This window comes from Daktulosphaira vitifoliae, unplaced genomic scaffold (assembly GCF_025091365.1).
Source record: "Daktulosphaira vitifoliae isolate Bord-2020 unplaced genomic scaffold, ASM2509136v1 Scaffold_5, whole genome shotgun sequence".
NCBI lineage: Eukaryota > Metazoa > Arthropoda > Insecta > Hemiptera > Phylloxeridae > Daktulosphaira > Daktulosphaira vitifoliae.
The window spans coordinates 29,290,475-29,307,620 of record NW_026099576.1 but is presented as its reverse complement, the minus strand read 5'-3'; the positions used below and the strand labels follow the sequence as shown (position 1 = coordinate 29,307,620).

At 28.5% G+C, this 17,146-nt stretch overlaps 1 protein-coding gene across 1 annotated transcript; it reads left to right on the top strand.

The window, feature by feature from the left end:
* The first annotated feature begins 7,742 nt into the window (after positions 1–7,742).
* On the top strand, positions 7,743–16,335 carry LOC126907775 (facilitated trehalose transporter Tret1-like). Its single transcript, XM_050689363.1, has 5 exons — positions 7,743–8,204; positions 9,739–9,975; positions 10,163–10,298; positions 14,250–15,226; positions 15,541–16,335. Exons 2-5 carry the CDS (start codon positions 9,937–9,939, stop codon positions 15,757–15,759), a joined length of 1,371 nt encoding a protein of 456 aa, XP_050545320.1. The 5' UTR covers positions 7,743–8,204; positions 9,739–9,936; the 3' UTR covers positions 15,760–16,335.
* Positions 16,336–17,146: the final 811 nt, after the last annotated feature.

The following is a 17,146-nucleotide window of genomic DNA, read 5'->3' as shown; positions in this document are numbered from 1 at the left end:
TAGTTTTAACAATGACGTGTTACCGTGATTCCCTCAGCCGCTTTTCACGTTATCAACCTTTAACAGCACCTATAAGCCTAGGGGTAAGGTTTGTCTCTACGACGCCTTGGGTCGCAGGTTTTATTCCCGTACCGTGACTCTTTTTATCGCACGATTTCCGGTACACTTTCTTTAACCAGCCGTGTTAACTGGTGTTGGATACAGAGATTATTTTTTTATTAAAATTTTATTGCATAGCGTTTTTAAGTTTTTAAAAATAAATGGTTATTTGATTAATTTTTCTTAGACCATTACTCGGTTATAAAATTTTAAACGAGTGACTTTTGTACTATTACAATTATTTTAATCACTCTAGGTTCGCCTTAGGTAGTTAGATTTCCTTACTAACAACATATTTTTTGTCCTATTTCTGTCGATGTTGAAAAAAATAAAGAGAAAACGGTGAATTAGTGGTTTCTGGGTGGCTTCTTTTTTTACACTAACAGTTATTCAGGTAAATGACCTACAACGCTGTATGTGCCTTATGTATTTTAAAATATTTTTACAGACTTGAGCACGATTTTATTGTACTTTAAAATTTGCTTATTAACCAAAAAACCAGTTGATATGATTTTTTTATCTTGTTTAAATAATTACATCAGTAACTTCTATGATATTATCAAATGATAAAGCCATAAACAAAATGGTAATTTTATTAAAAGTTAAATCATACAGATCGTTGAAAAAGTATGGAAACAGGTTAATTGTTACAAAAACTAAGAACAATAGAAATTAGTTTCCATATCTACATCTTATATGTGCTTTTTTTTTTCTATTCTAAAGCTTATTCAAATTTCTAAATCCATAAACATTGGAAAAGTAAATGTAGGAAATGCTCTATGTGCAAAAAAAAGTTTTTTAAAATACACAAAACACATAATTTAGCCAATGCTTAAAACTGAATCATCTTTGTCTTCTTCAATTAAAAGAAATTTTGGATATTTTATACATTTTTTAATTAGTCGATCGAATAATTAAAGAAAAAAAAATTAGTGTTAAAATATTTTAAAGGGGAAATTACGTCGGCAAACCGCAATATTATATTCTTGTAAAAAAAGGAANACTTGAGCACGATTTTATTGTACTTTAAAATTTGCTTATTAACCAAAAAACCAGTTGATATGATTTTTTTATCTTGTTTAAATAATTACATCAGTAACTTCTATGATATTATCAAATGATAAAGCCATAAACAAAATGGTAATTTTATTAAAAGTTAAATCATACAGATCGTTGAAAAAGTATGGAAACAGGTTAATTGTTACAAAAACTAAGAACAATAGAAATTAGTTTCCATATCTACACCTTATATGTGCTTTTTTTTTTCTATTCTAAAGCTTATTCAAATTTCTAAATCCATAAACATTGGAAAAGTAAATGTAGGAAATGCTCTATGTGCAAAAAAAAGTTTTTTAAAATACACAAAACACATAATTTAGCCAATGCTTAAAACTGAATCATCTTTGTCTTCTTCAATTAAAAGAAATTTTGGATATTTTATACATTTTTTAATTAGTCGATCGAATAATTAAAGAAAAAAAAAATTAGTGTTAAAATATTTTAAAGGGGAAATTACGTCGGCAAACCGCAATATTATATTCTTGTAAAAAAAGGTATAAATATGATTTATAGAAAATAAATGTGTTAAAATTAAAATTATTTTCGAAAATTTGTCATTTTTTGGTAAATATACTATAAATTACTTCCAAACAAATTCGCAAACATAACGATATTTTTTTCTAAATCCTAGAAAATCGTTTTATCAATATTAAAAAAGGTGGCCAAAAACCATATTTTTAATTTTAGAAAATTAAAATTTTTTTATTGGAGGTATATTATACACATATTAAAGTGTATTAACAAGTATAATTCATTTTTGTAAATGTATTTGTTCTCATATAATAAGCAAAATCAAATATGATTAAAAAAAGTATCACCATTTTTATCATTGTAATTTCACACTGTGACGAAACTATTACAAAAATTGAATGTTTGCTGTTTTAGAAATACACTATACTGCATAAGGATAGTGTTTAATAATATATTAATGACGTTTTATTGTACACCCTTATATAAAACTAAAAACATTTACTTACATCATATTCAATGTAATTCATTATCAATACTCACATAATTTTTTTCCTAACAGAATTATAAACAAGTACACACACACATATATATATATATATATTCATAGAGTTGCACATTGAAAACTATACCATTGAATAGATAACTGTCTACTGAAAATATTTTAATAAAAATTAATTATTATTATCTGCTATTCTTTTTAAAGTAATCGGTCAAAGTTATTACTTGATCAATACACATTGTTGTTAATTTTATTATAATTGTTATCATAACCGATTTTACTAGAACAATAATTAAGCGTTTAAACGTTCATATAATTTATTTTTTCTAATATTATTAATAATAGTAATAAAATTGAAGTAAAAAAAGTTATTTTTTAAGTTTTAAAACGTTTAAACTTTTATTGTTTAACGTTATGATAACGTTAAACAATTAAGTATACTGATTTTACGGCTATTACAATTCTATTTTTTTTTTTTTGCGAGCATTAAACATAATGAACTCAATATTTGTAATAAAGAATCGTTGTAAAAGGCACATGTGTAATAAGATTGGCGCTGTTTCTGTTTAAAATCCTAAGCTTGATTAAGATTATAAAATATACGTTTTTTAACTTTTTTGTTATATTGCCTCAGGGCACTTTTTTTATTGAGATTATAATAAATGTTAATCAATATAGTTAAATGCATATGGTATACTAATAAATATATATATTTCAACGACAAGGCATTGCCTTTAATGGATGTTGATGATGATGTAATACATAGAGTGTCTAAAGAAGTTCTGACAAATTCGCCTACTTTTTTGTGGCGATTTGTCATAAGATTGTAGAATTCCTTGTATATATACAAATACAAATAAAAATCGTATATCGACCGTGTAAAGTAGATCTTATCTTGTACTTACTCTACACAGCCGATATTTTGACTGACACTAACTAAATAACCTTTATGTTTGCAGATGATTCTGCAATATATATTACTCGCTAAGATCAACGAATAGCTACTGATCAAATTCAAATTCAAACCATCAACAACATCTCTACATTTATGAAATAAATGTATTTTTAATATATATATTCTTTTTTTACAGTAGTTTAAATTATATTATACAAAGTTATTATATTATGTTTTAACTTTGTTTGAAAAATATTATAACAGTATGATAGTAGATCAAACTATGGCTGTAATTTTTGGAACCTTATTTATTTAATGATATTACTAGAAAAATCTTATTAATATTTTAACGTTTATTGTTTTACAGTTATATCGTGTTTAGCGTATTGAAAACGCTTTCAAATCTTGTTTCTAAATTATATTTAAAATAATACCACTTAACAAAAGGTCTCTTATTTCAAAATTCATATTAAACTTCGATTCTAAAAGANTAAGATTGTAGAATTCCTTGTATATATACAAATACAAATAAAAATCGTATATCGACCGTGTAAAGTAGATCTTATCTTGTACCTACTCTACACAGCCGATATTCTGACTGACACTAACTAAATAACCTTTATGTTTGCAGATGATTCTGCAATATATATTACTCGCTAAGATCAACGAATAGCTACTGATCAAATTCAAATTCAAACCATCAACAACATCTCTACATTTATGAAATAAATGTATTTTTAATATATATATTCTTTTTTTACAGTAGTTTAAATTATATTATACAAAGTTATTATATTATGTTTTAACTTTGTTTGAAAAATATTATAACAGTATGATAGTAGATCAAACTATGGCTGTAATTTTTGGAACCTTATTTATTTAATGATATTACTAGAAAAATCTTATTAATATTTTAACGTTTATTGTTTTACAGTTATATCGTGTTTAGCGTATTGAAAACGCTTTCAAATCTTGTTTCTAAATTATATTTAAAATAATACCACTTAACAAAAGGTCTCTTATTTCAAAATTCATATTAAACTTCGATTCTAAAAGATATTTAAAAGACATATATGAATATATCTCATTTAGACATTGACTTTTTACTCATTGAAAAAGGTATACGGTTATAATATTCAGTATATGATTTTTGGCCACCTTTTTTAAAATTTTGGATCACTGCGTACTTTCTATTATATACTTTTTGTCAATTGTAAAATCATTCATTCTTATATAAAACTATATAAGAAAGGAGTGTATTTCTAATAAATTAGAAACAAATGGTTGCATTTCAAACTTTGTTATTTTCAAGATGTCTTCACGAATAAATTTCTCATTACTTAGTAACTGAAATTAAAGTGTAATGTAAGTTTTTTAGGACTAGAATAATTTTAATAGGCTCATCTTCAAAATCAGCTAGAAATCGGCTGAAGGATAAGTAGGGCTATATAAAATTTAACGTAATAAAGTTCTTCAATAAATAATTTAGTTACTAAANTTAATATTTTAACGTTTATTGTTTTACAGTTATATCGTGTTTAGCGTATTGAAAACGCTTTCAAATCTTGTTTCTAAATTATTTTTAAAAAAATACCACTTAACAAAAGGTCTCTTATTTCAAAATTCATATTAAACTTCGATTCTAAAAAATATTTAAAAGACATATATGAATATATCTCATTTAGACATTGACTTTTTACTCATTGAAAAAGGTATACGGTTATAATATTCAGTATATGATTTTTGGCCACCTTTTTTTAAATTTTGGATCACTGCGTACTTTCTATTATATTCATTTTGTCAATTGTAAAATCATTCATGTCTATATAAAACTATATCAGAATGGAGTGTATTTCTAATAAGTTAGCAACAAATGGTTGCATTTCAAACTTTGTTATTTTCAAGATGCTTTCACGAAGAAATTTCTCATTATTTAGTAACTGATATTAAAGTGTAATGTAAGTTTTTTAGGATTAGAATAATTTTAATAGGCTCGTCTTCAAAATCAGCTAGAAGTCGTCTGAATGCTAAGTAGAGATCTATAAAATATAAAGTAATAAGGTTCTTCAATAAATAATTTAGTTACTAAAAGTTCTATATAGTTTTACTTAATATTTTTTTTGTTAAAAATATCTAAAATTATTATGCTTATAAATTGCAAGTGTTTTTAAATTCAAAATTATAAGTAATACAGGCAAGTTTATTTTAATATTAAAACATTTTTAAGTAAATACATAAATTTAGTTTATTAATGTTCTTTTATATCATTAGACAATTATTGTAACAAGTAGTTCAGTTGTTTAAATTTTAAAAATGTTCATATTTAATTTGTACTTAAAATATTTCACACACTACAAAGGGAGTGTAAATCTATTAAAATGTTGAACATTTTTTTCATAGTCATGTTAACTATTCATTTTATCGACAAATTGGTTAAAATTTAAAATAAAATATATACAATGNTTTATCGACAAATTGGTTAAAATTTTAAATAAAATATGTACAATGATATTAAGTTGAAATATGTAAATGTTCATACGTACTTTCAACTAGGATGGGCTTCATTAATCATTATATTATTTTATAGCTGTATATAAATTATTAGTTTACAATATAAATTTGGGAGAACCTACACTTGTGTTGAATTAGCTTAACTACAAATAACCGTATTATTAAATTTTATAGATTTTCTAAAATAAATATGACATACGTAATTATTATTAAACTTGCAAAATGTGTAAAAGCTAAAGGCCACCCCAAGAATTTTGTAATCGATAGATTTTAATCTATTAAAATCTTTTTAGTTTTCTCGTTATATTATAATTTTTTGCAAAATAGAAAACATTTACGTCAACATTTCATTTTTTACCCTCGTCCGCTTTTTTTCTTAAAACGTCTTGAACACCTAGTCCGATACGAACGGGTTTCATTTCTCAGATACTCGACAATTTTATTAAATATATATATATATATATTTAAAATCGATGCTCTCTCAAAAAATGTAAACGTTTTTATTACAAATACCTTCTATTTCTATTTCGTTTTACAACATATTNTTTTTGCAAAATAGAAAACATTTACGTCAACATTTCATTTTTTACCCTCGTCCGCTTTTTTTCTTAAAACGTCTTGAACACCCAGTCCGACACGAACGGGTTTCATTTCTCAGATACTCGACAATTTTATTAAATATATATATATATTTAAAATCGATGCTCTCTCAAAAAATGTAAACGTTTTTATTACAAATAAGTACCTTCTATTTCGTTTTACAACATATTACTTGCTATTGTACATATATTTTCCTATAAAGTAGTGAACATTTATACAGGATATTTTTTTTTGCAACTGACAGGTACATGATATGCACTCATATAAGCGTATCAATTTTTTCTTTTACACTCATTTGTTTGTGTACTATTATGTAATCCGAGAGTTGCGCAAATAAAAATAAACCTTCGAATGAACTCCGAGTAAAAAAAATGGAATAAACTATATAAAAAGGCATTTTGGGATCAGATTTACATTTGGGTAGTTTATATTTTCACAGACATTATTGTACGTTTTGTGCGATTATCAAATTTTCGACGCTTACGTAACGCACATAGGTCTGTTACAAATTTTGTTGGGTTCATTCAGTGATATTATGTGTGGGCGATACTATTATTTTTTTTTTTTTAGATAAACCTCGAACTACTGCCTTGGTTGTTTTTACATGTAATGCCCTGCGTGCGCTGTGTGGTGCAGCTACTGTAACCACCCAAGGGATATTTTCACTTTTTAACACACACACACACGAAATAGCCGTGAAATTTACAAAAGAAAAAAAAAAAAAAATAGTCGCACTCACAAAAGACTGTAGGAACAAATAGAGGATGTTATTATATTGTCCTGGACGGTATTTTTTTTTTTTTTACACCAAATGGTATATGCTACCGAAAACGCTACCGGTATTCGCCAATGCACGGGATGCGCTCTAATGTAATATGGTCGAGCACAATGGCAGTTTTTGTGTATTTAGGCCTGTGGTATTCGAATGCGGATTGTGTATGCGTTTGGGTAGCACGGTAGCTGCACGCAAAAACACAATGCGTCCGGCTATGAGTTTATTGGTCTAGTTTGTTGGCCGAAAAAAACGTTTCCGCTATACTGTTGCATCACGTGCCATTGTGTGGCAGACTATCCCGCAATGTACCTAGTCCTGCTGCGACCGAAACCTCCAGTTTCCGTTTTTGCTTGGTCATAAAAAAATACGCCAATGTCCATACGCAACAGGCCAAATGCGTTTGTCGAGCTCGATCTCGGCTCGTTTATCAACTGCGTGCCGTTGCCGACTGTAATGCAAGTAATTGGCTTTAATTATTGTAATTGCGTTGTCACCGAGTATGACAACAGTCGGTAATAATAATTAGAAATCATCTCGCACACAAAATAAACAGAACAATAATGTTGTTTATCCGATGAATAATATCAATTACACAACATCCATTCATGCTGGCGACAGAGTTTCTTATTTGATTCTAAACAAAACCGAACACATTAATCCTATACAATTGTCCGAACATAATGCAAGCTGCGAGTCGTGTTGGTCGTTTTTTTTTTTTAAATACCACCTGACATTAGTTAATACAGCAGTTAGTTACTCAAATGTAGTATTTACCGATGCATTGACACAGTCGATTCTAAAAAGTAAATAATTGCCATAAAATAATTATGCTCGGTCCGTTACAATAGCCAAGCCAGTGTTGTATATTGTGCTATTTATAAATGTCTTCATCGTCGTTAATCATCAGAAAAAGAACACATCAAAATCTGTGATAATTGTAGATTTTTTTTTTATACGTGAATACTAGTATAATTTAGTTTAAGTGTTTATTAGAAACGTTTTACTTATCCGAAAAACAAAATTACTTTATTAGGAGGGGACTTTGTAGGGGCAAACGTCTAGCCGGTTTGGTGAGAGGGACGTTCGAGTGATAGCGCGAGTTTGAATTCGTCGGGCAGCACGTTTGCCAAAGACAAGTACCGAGTGCGCCGCATACCAAGTACATTAAGTATTTTGTATGTAAACATTTTGATCAAAAAAATATATAGATTGTTTTTATTATTTACGGTAAATTTAATTTAGTGATTTTAGATGAAATTATTCAATATTTGATGTCCTTAACAATCCAAATTAAGGTAAACTGTTACTATACTTTCAAGTAGAAATTATTAGTTGAATTTTCTTAGATAATTTATTTTCAATATTAAAATTAAGCATGTAATATGCGCTGTTATCACCAAAATCATTTATATTATTTAATATGTTTTTTTAAATATTCGTTTCTGTTTATTGACTAGAAAGTATTATAACGCATTAAAACCATTTGAAACAATAAGTATTTATAACAATTTGATACAACTATATGTTTCACATTAGAAACCTATAGATATATACTTTACTTTTTGTGCTACCAGGAAGTATATTGATTTTCCACTCATTACCAGTTAGTTGTAACTTAGAAAAATTATATAAAATTAAAATTTTTGTTTTAGTAAAAACACAGTTTACAGTAGCAGCCTAATAACTCAATTGAATTGTTATATCAATCAGTTCTGCTTCACTATTGTAGTAGTTGTATTTGGTGTGCATTTTGCTTTTACATAACTTTTAACGCTGTCTGAGAACGAATCAATTAGGTCTAGGACCTATGGAAACCCGTTAGAATTTCGTAAACTATCATAATAATTGATATTCAATGTTATAATGATAATACTGTTACGTTTCACTTTTACGAGAAAATTATGATAGCGATTTACGACACATGTTTGAGTTTTTCTGTAATTTATATGACACAGTTGATATGTGATAGAACGGAACAATTTTTTAATAGCTGATTAGCAATCTGGTAGCTATAATATTAAATTATATGTGTTTTGCAGTTTCCCTAGAAAAAATACTTTTAAAATTATATTTTTTACAATAATTTACAATTTCTTAAATTTCAAAATAACTATGTAAAATATGTACAGTTGGTTAAGTTTGTAATAAAAGTTTTATTGAATACAAAACGAATAGTAAAATTAGAGACGATGATCTTATGATGATAGACTTTAAAAAGTTATTTAAACAGTATTTTAGATTTTTCGTTAATATTTTACTTAAAATAATTGTAAACATTTCTAAAGTATTTTCACTTAGTCGTCCGGAAATCGATTACATACATAGAAAATGTAAATAAAAAAAAAAACGTTCACGATAGAAAAAAATACTATTTTTATATACACTTTATATGACTTTTTTTTTAATTGAATTGTTTGCCAAGGTAAAAACAGATGTTATCTTGACTTGATAATTGCATACAGATCCCCGGAGTTTTTAAAATATGTATCAAAAACAATTGTAATTTAATATAAGGAAGGATTAAAAAAAAACAAATTCTGAGATTGTACGTGCCACGGTAATACAATGATCTTTTGACCGAGACCTTGACGTGTATCCCAATAATTATTACTCTTTGATCGACCATGGGATTATATACACTACATATAAATCATTAGGTGTTGTTTTTAGGTATATACACCACTAGAAATGTTGTCTATACTTAATGATAGTCGTGTAAACTTAACTCTGCACGACTCCATCGAGATGAGACGACAATGACAATTAAAGCATTTATAAAAAAAAAAATGTTACAAGAAATTACATTGAATGAGAATCATTATTTTTAAGGTGTTATGAAAAGAATAAGCATCATCAAGCAATTTGCAACAGAAAAAAACATCATTTTGATTACCATCCACTTCACTTAAGTCATAATTGTGCACATTGCTAATGACATGCCATCGGATACTATGACTATGATATTATGACGATAGTTCTACTTCTACAATCTAGAAACACATTTGTAACATAAAATACCTAACCAAAATGTTTATTAAACTTAACGTGCCTCCTGTAGTCAAACAGGTAAATTGTGATTTTCTATTATTATTTATATTTTTAAGTTGAACGTTTCGCGATTCATAACATTTTGATATTTCCTTTAACGGGACCCGAGTATTTTTGTGGTAACTCTTTTGTCGTGTGTACGCGATGATTTTCAAGTGTATTCCACATTATCCAGTAACGAATAATAACAAAAAACTCTTTACAGATGTTTGCTGCGTCAGGGCCTTTGATCGTGACACTGGGCTCAGGCATGACCGTCGGTTTCTCTGCCGTGTTGTTACCGCAACTCAAGGACGACCATTCGGCTATCAGAATCGATAGCAGTCAAGAATCTTGGATAGGTGAGCATAATTTCGATTTGGTATTTATTTCCTATGAATCAATTATCAACAATATCACGTGAATTGTACGGGCAATGCAGAATTAAATTACTAAAAATCAATCGTTAAAAAATTATGCCGAATAAAAGTATTCGCAACAGAAATAAAAGTTGAAATTATTAATTTTACTAAAATTCTGACGGTCGAACTTAAAAAAGATGATAACTTAGACGCCTAAGGTCAGACAGTAGTATATTATTTAGTTTATATTTCAAGCTATTTCTTTCAGTTCTACCATTCAGTTGTACAGTCTATTATTCAGCATATAGAAACCACTCGAAAACATTTTAATCCCTAGTTTTACTGAAATTAATATGAACGTCGACAAGGGTTACCAATATTCGAAATCGTTTGGCGCACTTATAAGCTATACCGATGTGGCTTAACTGAGCAAACAATATAGTTAATCATACGGTGCCCACTCAAAAGGATTAAATGTTTCAACTGTTGTACACAAAGGCTATTCGATCCTCTTCAAGTATACACGTTTATACCTATTGAGCATCACATTCATTATTATTTAGTTTTTATTATAGAACGCATGAATCAACAATAGTTAAAAAAATTAATTTACTTTTAAACCATGATTCATACAACCCAAAATTGAACGTTATCTGTAAGTAATTGCTTGTTTAAATTTTTCAATTAAAATCATTCCAATTTAAAACTTAATTAGAAACATAGCCATGAATGTAATAATAACAATAATAATGATAAACAAATCGGTGAGTAAAATGCTTTATAATTCTGTATACATCTTAAGTGTCATCATCGTCTATTAAAGGCAACAACGTTGAAGCAACTCCTTTCTGTTTGACGCCAAATTTTTCAGTGAAACAAAAGACGCGCATTTCGTGAATTCCAAGATATTTTCAAAATAATGTTTCCTTGGGCGTCCACTTGGTTTCTTCTCAGTTATTTTTCCTTCGAATATGTTGATTATAAAACCATTGTGTCGGATGATGTGTCCGATTAACTTTATTTTTCTTGATTCAATCACCTTCATTACCTGTCTTTCTTCTCGTACTTTTTCTGGAACTTGCTCATTTCTTTTCTCGTCTATCCACTTTTCCTTTGTAATTTTTTTCCATATCCATAACACTAATGCTTCTAGTTTGATTCTGTCTACAAGTATATAGCCCATAAATTTACACAGACTTGAATAAAAATTGCTTTGATATAAAATTACTTAGTTTTGGTTAATTTTATTTACTTTTAAACATAATTATGATCTTTTCGCTGTTTTCAAAAGTTGATCAAGTTTTGTGAAATTACAAAATTTATTTACTTAGATTTATTAATTTATTTAGCCAAATTCCATAAAAATTTAAAACTCCTGAAAATATATGATACAGACATCAAGTCTGTTTCATATAATTAGATGGCCTACCTAGCTCAGTTGGTAACACGTCGTGCCTCGGTGCATGTGTATCAGGGTTTGATTCCGTTGGATTATGTAGGTGTTCCTGTCTACTCTGGTACAAGCAATAGCTTTTAGAGGGAACATTAAACACGATGAAAGTAATTAATGATAAGTAATAGAATAATTCTAATACTAAAGTAAGCATGGAACTTAAAAAATAAGAACTAAATACAAAATTGAAATACCGATATAATGAGATTAATACAAGCGTTGTATGGTAGTACAGAAAAAAGTGCAAATTTATATAAGGAGTTTATATTAGGCAACATAACTTCATAAGACATTTCATAGGCAATATTAATCAAAATTGAATTGTAATTAAAAATTAAAAAGTAATTTTATTTTATTTTGTATGATAAATAGAAATGAATAATTGTGTTACTAACTAAAACCAATGATTTCTACACTATACCATAAATCAATAGATGTCACAAAAACGTGAAACTCTATATAATGTAGAATCAAGAAACGAAAGGGTAATAGTTCTTTATGACCATTGTGTTGTGTTGCAAGCCCACATTGTACTTTTAAACATTTATCTGGGTTGAAAAATACACCCTGTCTCGCCTTCAATCCCTCAAAGTCATCCCCATCAAATTCGTCGTGTGTTAAATTTGCTCTCAAAACCAGCAAATACTCTCCGATACAAAGCGTTAATAAATAAATAAAGGAAGGAAGGCGAGCGGTAAAAGAGGGATACAGTTGGCAAAAAGCGACCTCATGTCGTTTACAAGAGAATTGATGAATGACAGAAAACTTGTCATTAAAAAACAAAATGTGTCATCAGTTTACTTTGCCATGTGCTAAGTCGAATGGAATCCGTAGATAACTTGACGCGTAAAAAAATGTTTTTCTTATATTGTTCGTTGAAAATCTCCTGATCGGAATTTCACATTCTTGTTGGTAGGGAAAATACCCTAATGAATTTTTTAAAACTGCTATCTCTTAATAGCTTAATCTAAACCTATAAGTTTACAAAATACATGGAAGATATGAGTAGCTGCTCATGGAACATCACTGTCAAAAGTAGCTGTTTTTGTACATTATCTAGTTTTCATTCAAAATCAATATGGTTTCAAATTAAGTTAAATAAAATATGTCTCTTCTATAAAAACTTAATTGCACCAAAAAAAATTGATTTTGATATTTTTCATAACTTTTTTTGCAATTAAAAAATTTATAAAGCAATNAGATATGAGTAGCTGCTCATGGAACATCACTGTCAAAAGTAGCTGTTTTTGTACATTATCTAGTTTTCATTCAAAATCAATAAGGTTTCAAATTAAGTTAAATAAAATATGTCTCTTCTATAAAAACTTAATTGCACCAAAAAAAATTGAAAATTAAATTTTGTAGATGTGTGTATACACGAGATACATCGATTTTGATATTTTTCATAACTTTTTTTGCAATTAAAAAATTTATAAAGCAATGATATGACTAAGGATTTAGGTTCGCATAGTGAATAATTATATAAAGCAAGTATCTGCTAATTATTAAAATGATTGGTCATAAAATTTTTAAGCTAGAATATACACAAATTCTAAGTTATTTCGAGAAAAACGCGTTAAAAAAAAAGATTGTTCAAAACAACAAAATTGAGACAGTAATCATGTTTTTTTTATTACTTACTGGCTAATCAGTGATTCCAGTCTCATAGAGTAATCCTTCATAAGCTTCATTTTCAGCTTGCCAATGTTAATTCATAAAAGACTACCACAATGACAGTCTGATTTTAGATACCATATGATCCGCCATATTAGGGGGGATGCTCATTTAAATACCCTCGTAAGATCGAATCGAAATTTTTCTTTTAACCTTTGGAAACAAACTCTTTGATAGTTATACTAAAAATTTATGACATAAAGAAAAAAATGTTGATTTTTTAGCCATCTAAACCGTTTCCTCTGAAATACGAACCATTTAAAACATAATAAAAATATACCATGTATACATTATACTTTATATGTTTATGTTTATTATAATAGTGATCATTCAACAATACAAATATTAAATAATCAACAAATATTTTTGTTCAGTATTAATTCGATTATTTAACACCACTGGTATGGGTATTCAAAATTTCAAGACAGATTTTAGTCGACATAAAGTTAATTAAAAATCTTAAAAGTTCAATTAATAAATGTCAAAACTCTAAAATTCTTTTCAATTTTAAATTCTTATAAAATCTCATTGAATCAAGTTTTTTTACTAATTTCGGAATAGCTATTTTATTTGATTAATGATTTGTACAAAAACTTTTCACTAGTTGTCACTTTATGCATTTAAAAAATTTATATTAATAATTCTGAATTTATAAATTGTTAAAAATTTCTTAATACAAAATTAATACCAATTAGCTGTACTTATTTTGTCAACAATTTACCCCATCGGCCAACTCTGTGGTCAGAATCCTAAGCAAAAAAATGTCCATCTAGACAACTCGATAATTAACAAAAATTGTAATACTGAATTAATTGATTTTTTAGCTAGCATGGCAGCTCTACCTATGGCAGCAGGTAGCGTATTGGGAGGCATTTCGATGGACAAAATGGGAAGAAAGACCACCAACCTGTTGATTTGTGTACCATTTGTTATTGGCTGGGCCGCAGTGTCGCTAGCCAAAAGCTTGCCTGCTGTATTTGTAGGCCGTCTATTGACTGGCCTGTGCACAGGAATGATGGGCCCTCCATCGGCCGTTTATATAGCCGAAGTTACCGAGCCGCAATACAGGGGCGCAGCTCTTGCTATGATATCTTTCTCGATATCGGCCGGCATTCTTGCAGTGCACACAATGGGCACATTTCTTGACTGGCGATTAGTGTCGGCTTTGTGTTCATTGGTCCCGTTCGCCGGCTATTTGATAATATGGTTCACGCCCGAATCGCCTATATGGTTACGCGAAAAGGGTCTCGTGGAATCGGCGGAACGGGCTCACAGCCGTTTGTCTGGCAAGCCGATCACTTCAGTCGACTGCTATAAAAAAACATCGCCGACAGTGACCGCTGAACAAAAACCAAACTTTTGGAAATGCATCGGCCGAACGTCATTCCTCGAGCCACTCGTAGTGCTGGTCACTTTTTTCTTTGTTCAACAATTCTCCGGAGTAAACGCAGTCGCTTTCTATTCCGTGACTTTGCTCAGACGCATTAGCCCCGAGCTGAACGAATACTATTCTACGATAGCTTTGGACGTCATCCGACTTGCCGTGTCTATCCTTGCCTGCTGTCTTACGAGAAAATTCGGCAGGCGTCCATTGGCAGTCATCTCAGCCGCAGGTACATCAATTTCACTATTGTGTTTGGCAGTATCCGTCCAAAACAACGCGCCTTCTATTATCAAAGCAGCAACAGCATCTCCTATTACGTCTCCGAACTTCAACATTATACCGTTGCTGTCTATTGTTGCGTACATGTTGTTTGTCAATATAGGTCTCGTTCCATTACCATGGATAATGGCAGGAGAAGTGAGTAGACAACTATATATACATGCGCGTACAATTGTTATCGTAATGCCTTAATACTCGATTTACTATTCTATTTTATACTCGACACAATTATATTTTCTTACTCTGTTTACTAATGGAAATTGAACTTATACAACATTATTTCATACTAATGTTTAAACACTCATTAATGTTTATATATAAATGTACAGTGCTATTCTTACGAAATTTTTTAGATTAAAAAAAAATCAATCACGTATATTAAATACTAATTTATTTTGATTTGAAAATAATTGTTTAATTTTTATTCCTATAATAAGAATTATATTTTACAGATGTTTCCATCGTATTGTCGTGAACTTGGAAGTGGTCTATCGACAAGCTTTGGATTTATTATGTTTTACTTAGTCATTCAGTTTAGTCCTCTTATGCTGGCAAACATTGGTACTTCTATGACTTTTACAATATTTGGCGCAGTTGCCGGTACAGGTGCAATATTTCTTTACTTGTGTTTACCAGAAACTAAAAATAAAACTATCAATGACGTCAGCTGAACCCAACGTTATTGTTCTTAATAAAACGTTTATGAATTTCAATTCGTTTCAACCAATAGATGTCGCTGACTTTTTACAAGGGAAAATTAAATTACAATAATCTTAGACGAATTTATGGATATCAATTCGATTATGGACTCAATAAATTAAAATCTTACGAAATATTGAAAATTTATTGATAGTATATCACAAAGATAAGTCTCATCAATGACAAAAAACCACCTAATTATTTATTTATATTAAAATAACATTGAATTTAGATATTTTATCATTGTTTTATCATATAATTGTAATTTAGTGTTTGAAATTGTTGTTATACTCTAAGACAGAGTCTAAGTAATCATGAGCAATAAAATATTTTATAACTATGAAAATTTTATATGTGTATTTAATTAAATGTTTTATTTGCTAAGTTTTATTATTGTACAATTTTTGCATATTAAAAAATAAATCGTATAGCGTGACACTTGTAGCATAACTACAGTAATTCGCTACATTTTTAGAAGCGTTAAAATTGTATTGTTAACGAAAAATAATTAATGAAAATAGAATGCCACTCTATTGAATAGCTGATTAAATAAACGAAAAAAAATTGTTTTAATTATAAAACTTTTGAATTTATGTTTTGGTCATAATTTTACAGAAACAAGAAACAATTCATCTATTTATACTAAAATAATAGAAAAAATATAGTTTATTCTTTTTTATTTTTAATGAGCATAAGCATATTAACAATCGACAGTGTTTTAGCTACTTTCAATTGTATCATCATACACAAAAGAGTGGTAGTAAATTTTAAATAAAATATATACAAATAACAACTAGTATACTAGCTGTTATTCGTAGTTAAAAATTTCTTTTAATTTCTGTTCCTTAGTTAAAAATTTCTGGTAACACTTCTAGTACATTATATAAACTATAGTTAATATAATGCACTAGTTCTGTTTGAAGACAATAGTTAATATTATGATTTTTAGCACTTTATAAATTTGTTTTGTATCGAGACTGAGTAACTACTTTAAATTTTATTGAAACTGAAAAAATACTTTTCTATTAATAGAATTATTAGTAACAGTTTTACTTGCTTTTATTCTTCAATTTTTAGTTGGAAGTAGAAAAAACAATAGCTAACCTATATTTTTTTTAATTTGTAGTGCAGTTGTAGCGCGACATAGAAAATAGTAGTTCGCCTACTGGGGTCTAGTAAACCCAACCTAGTTGGTTCTACCTAAATACTTTACCTATTTTAACATGAACCCTTAATAATAATATATTTTCACGGCATGCTGAATAATAACGCCTATAGTAAAAACTAAACAACAAAGGATTTCCAATTTTGAATATGTGATTCAATATGAATATATACATATATATCCAGTTTTACGCT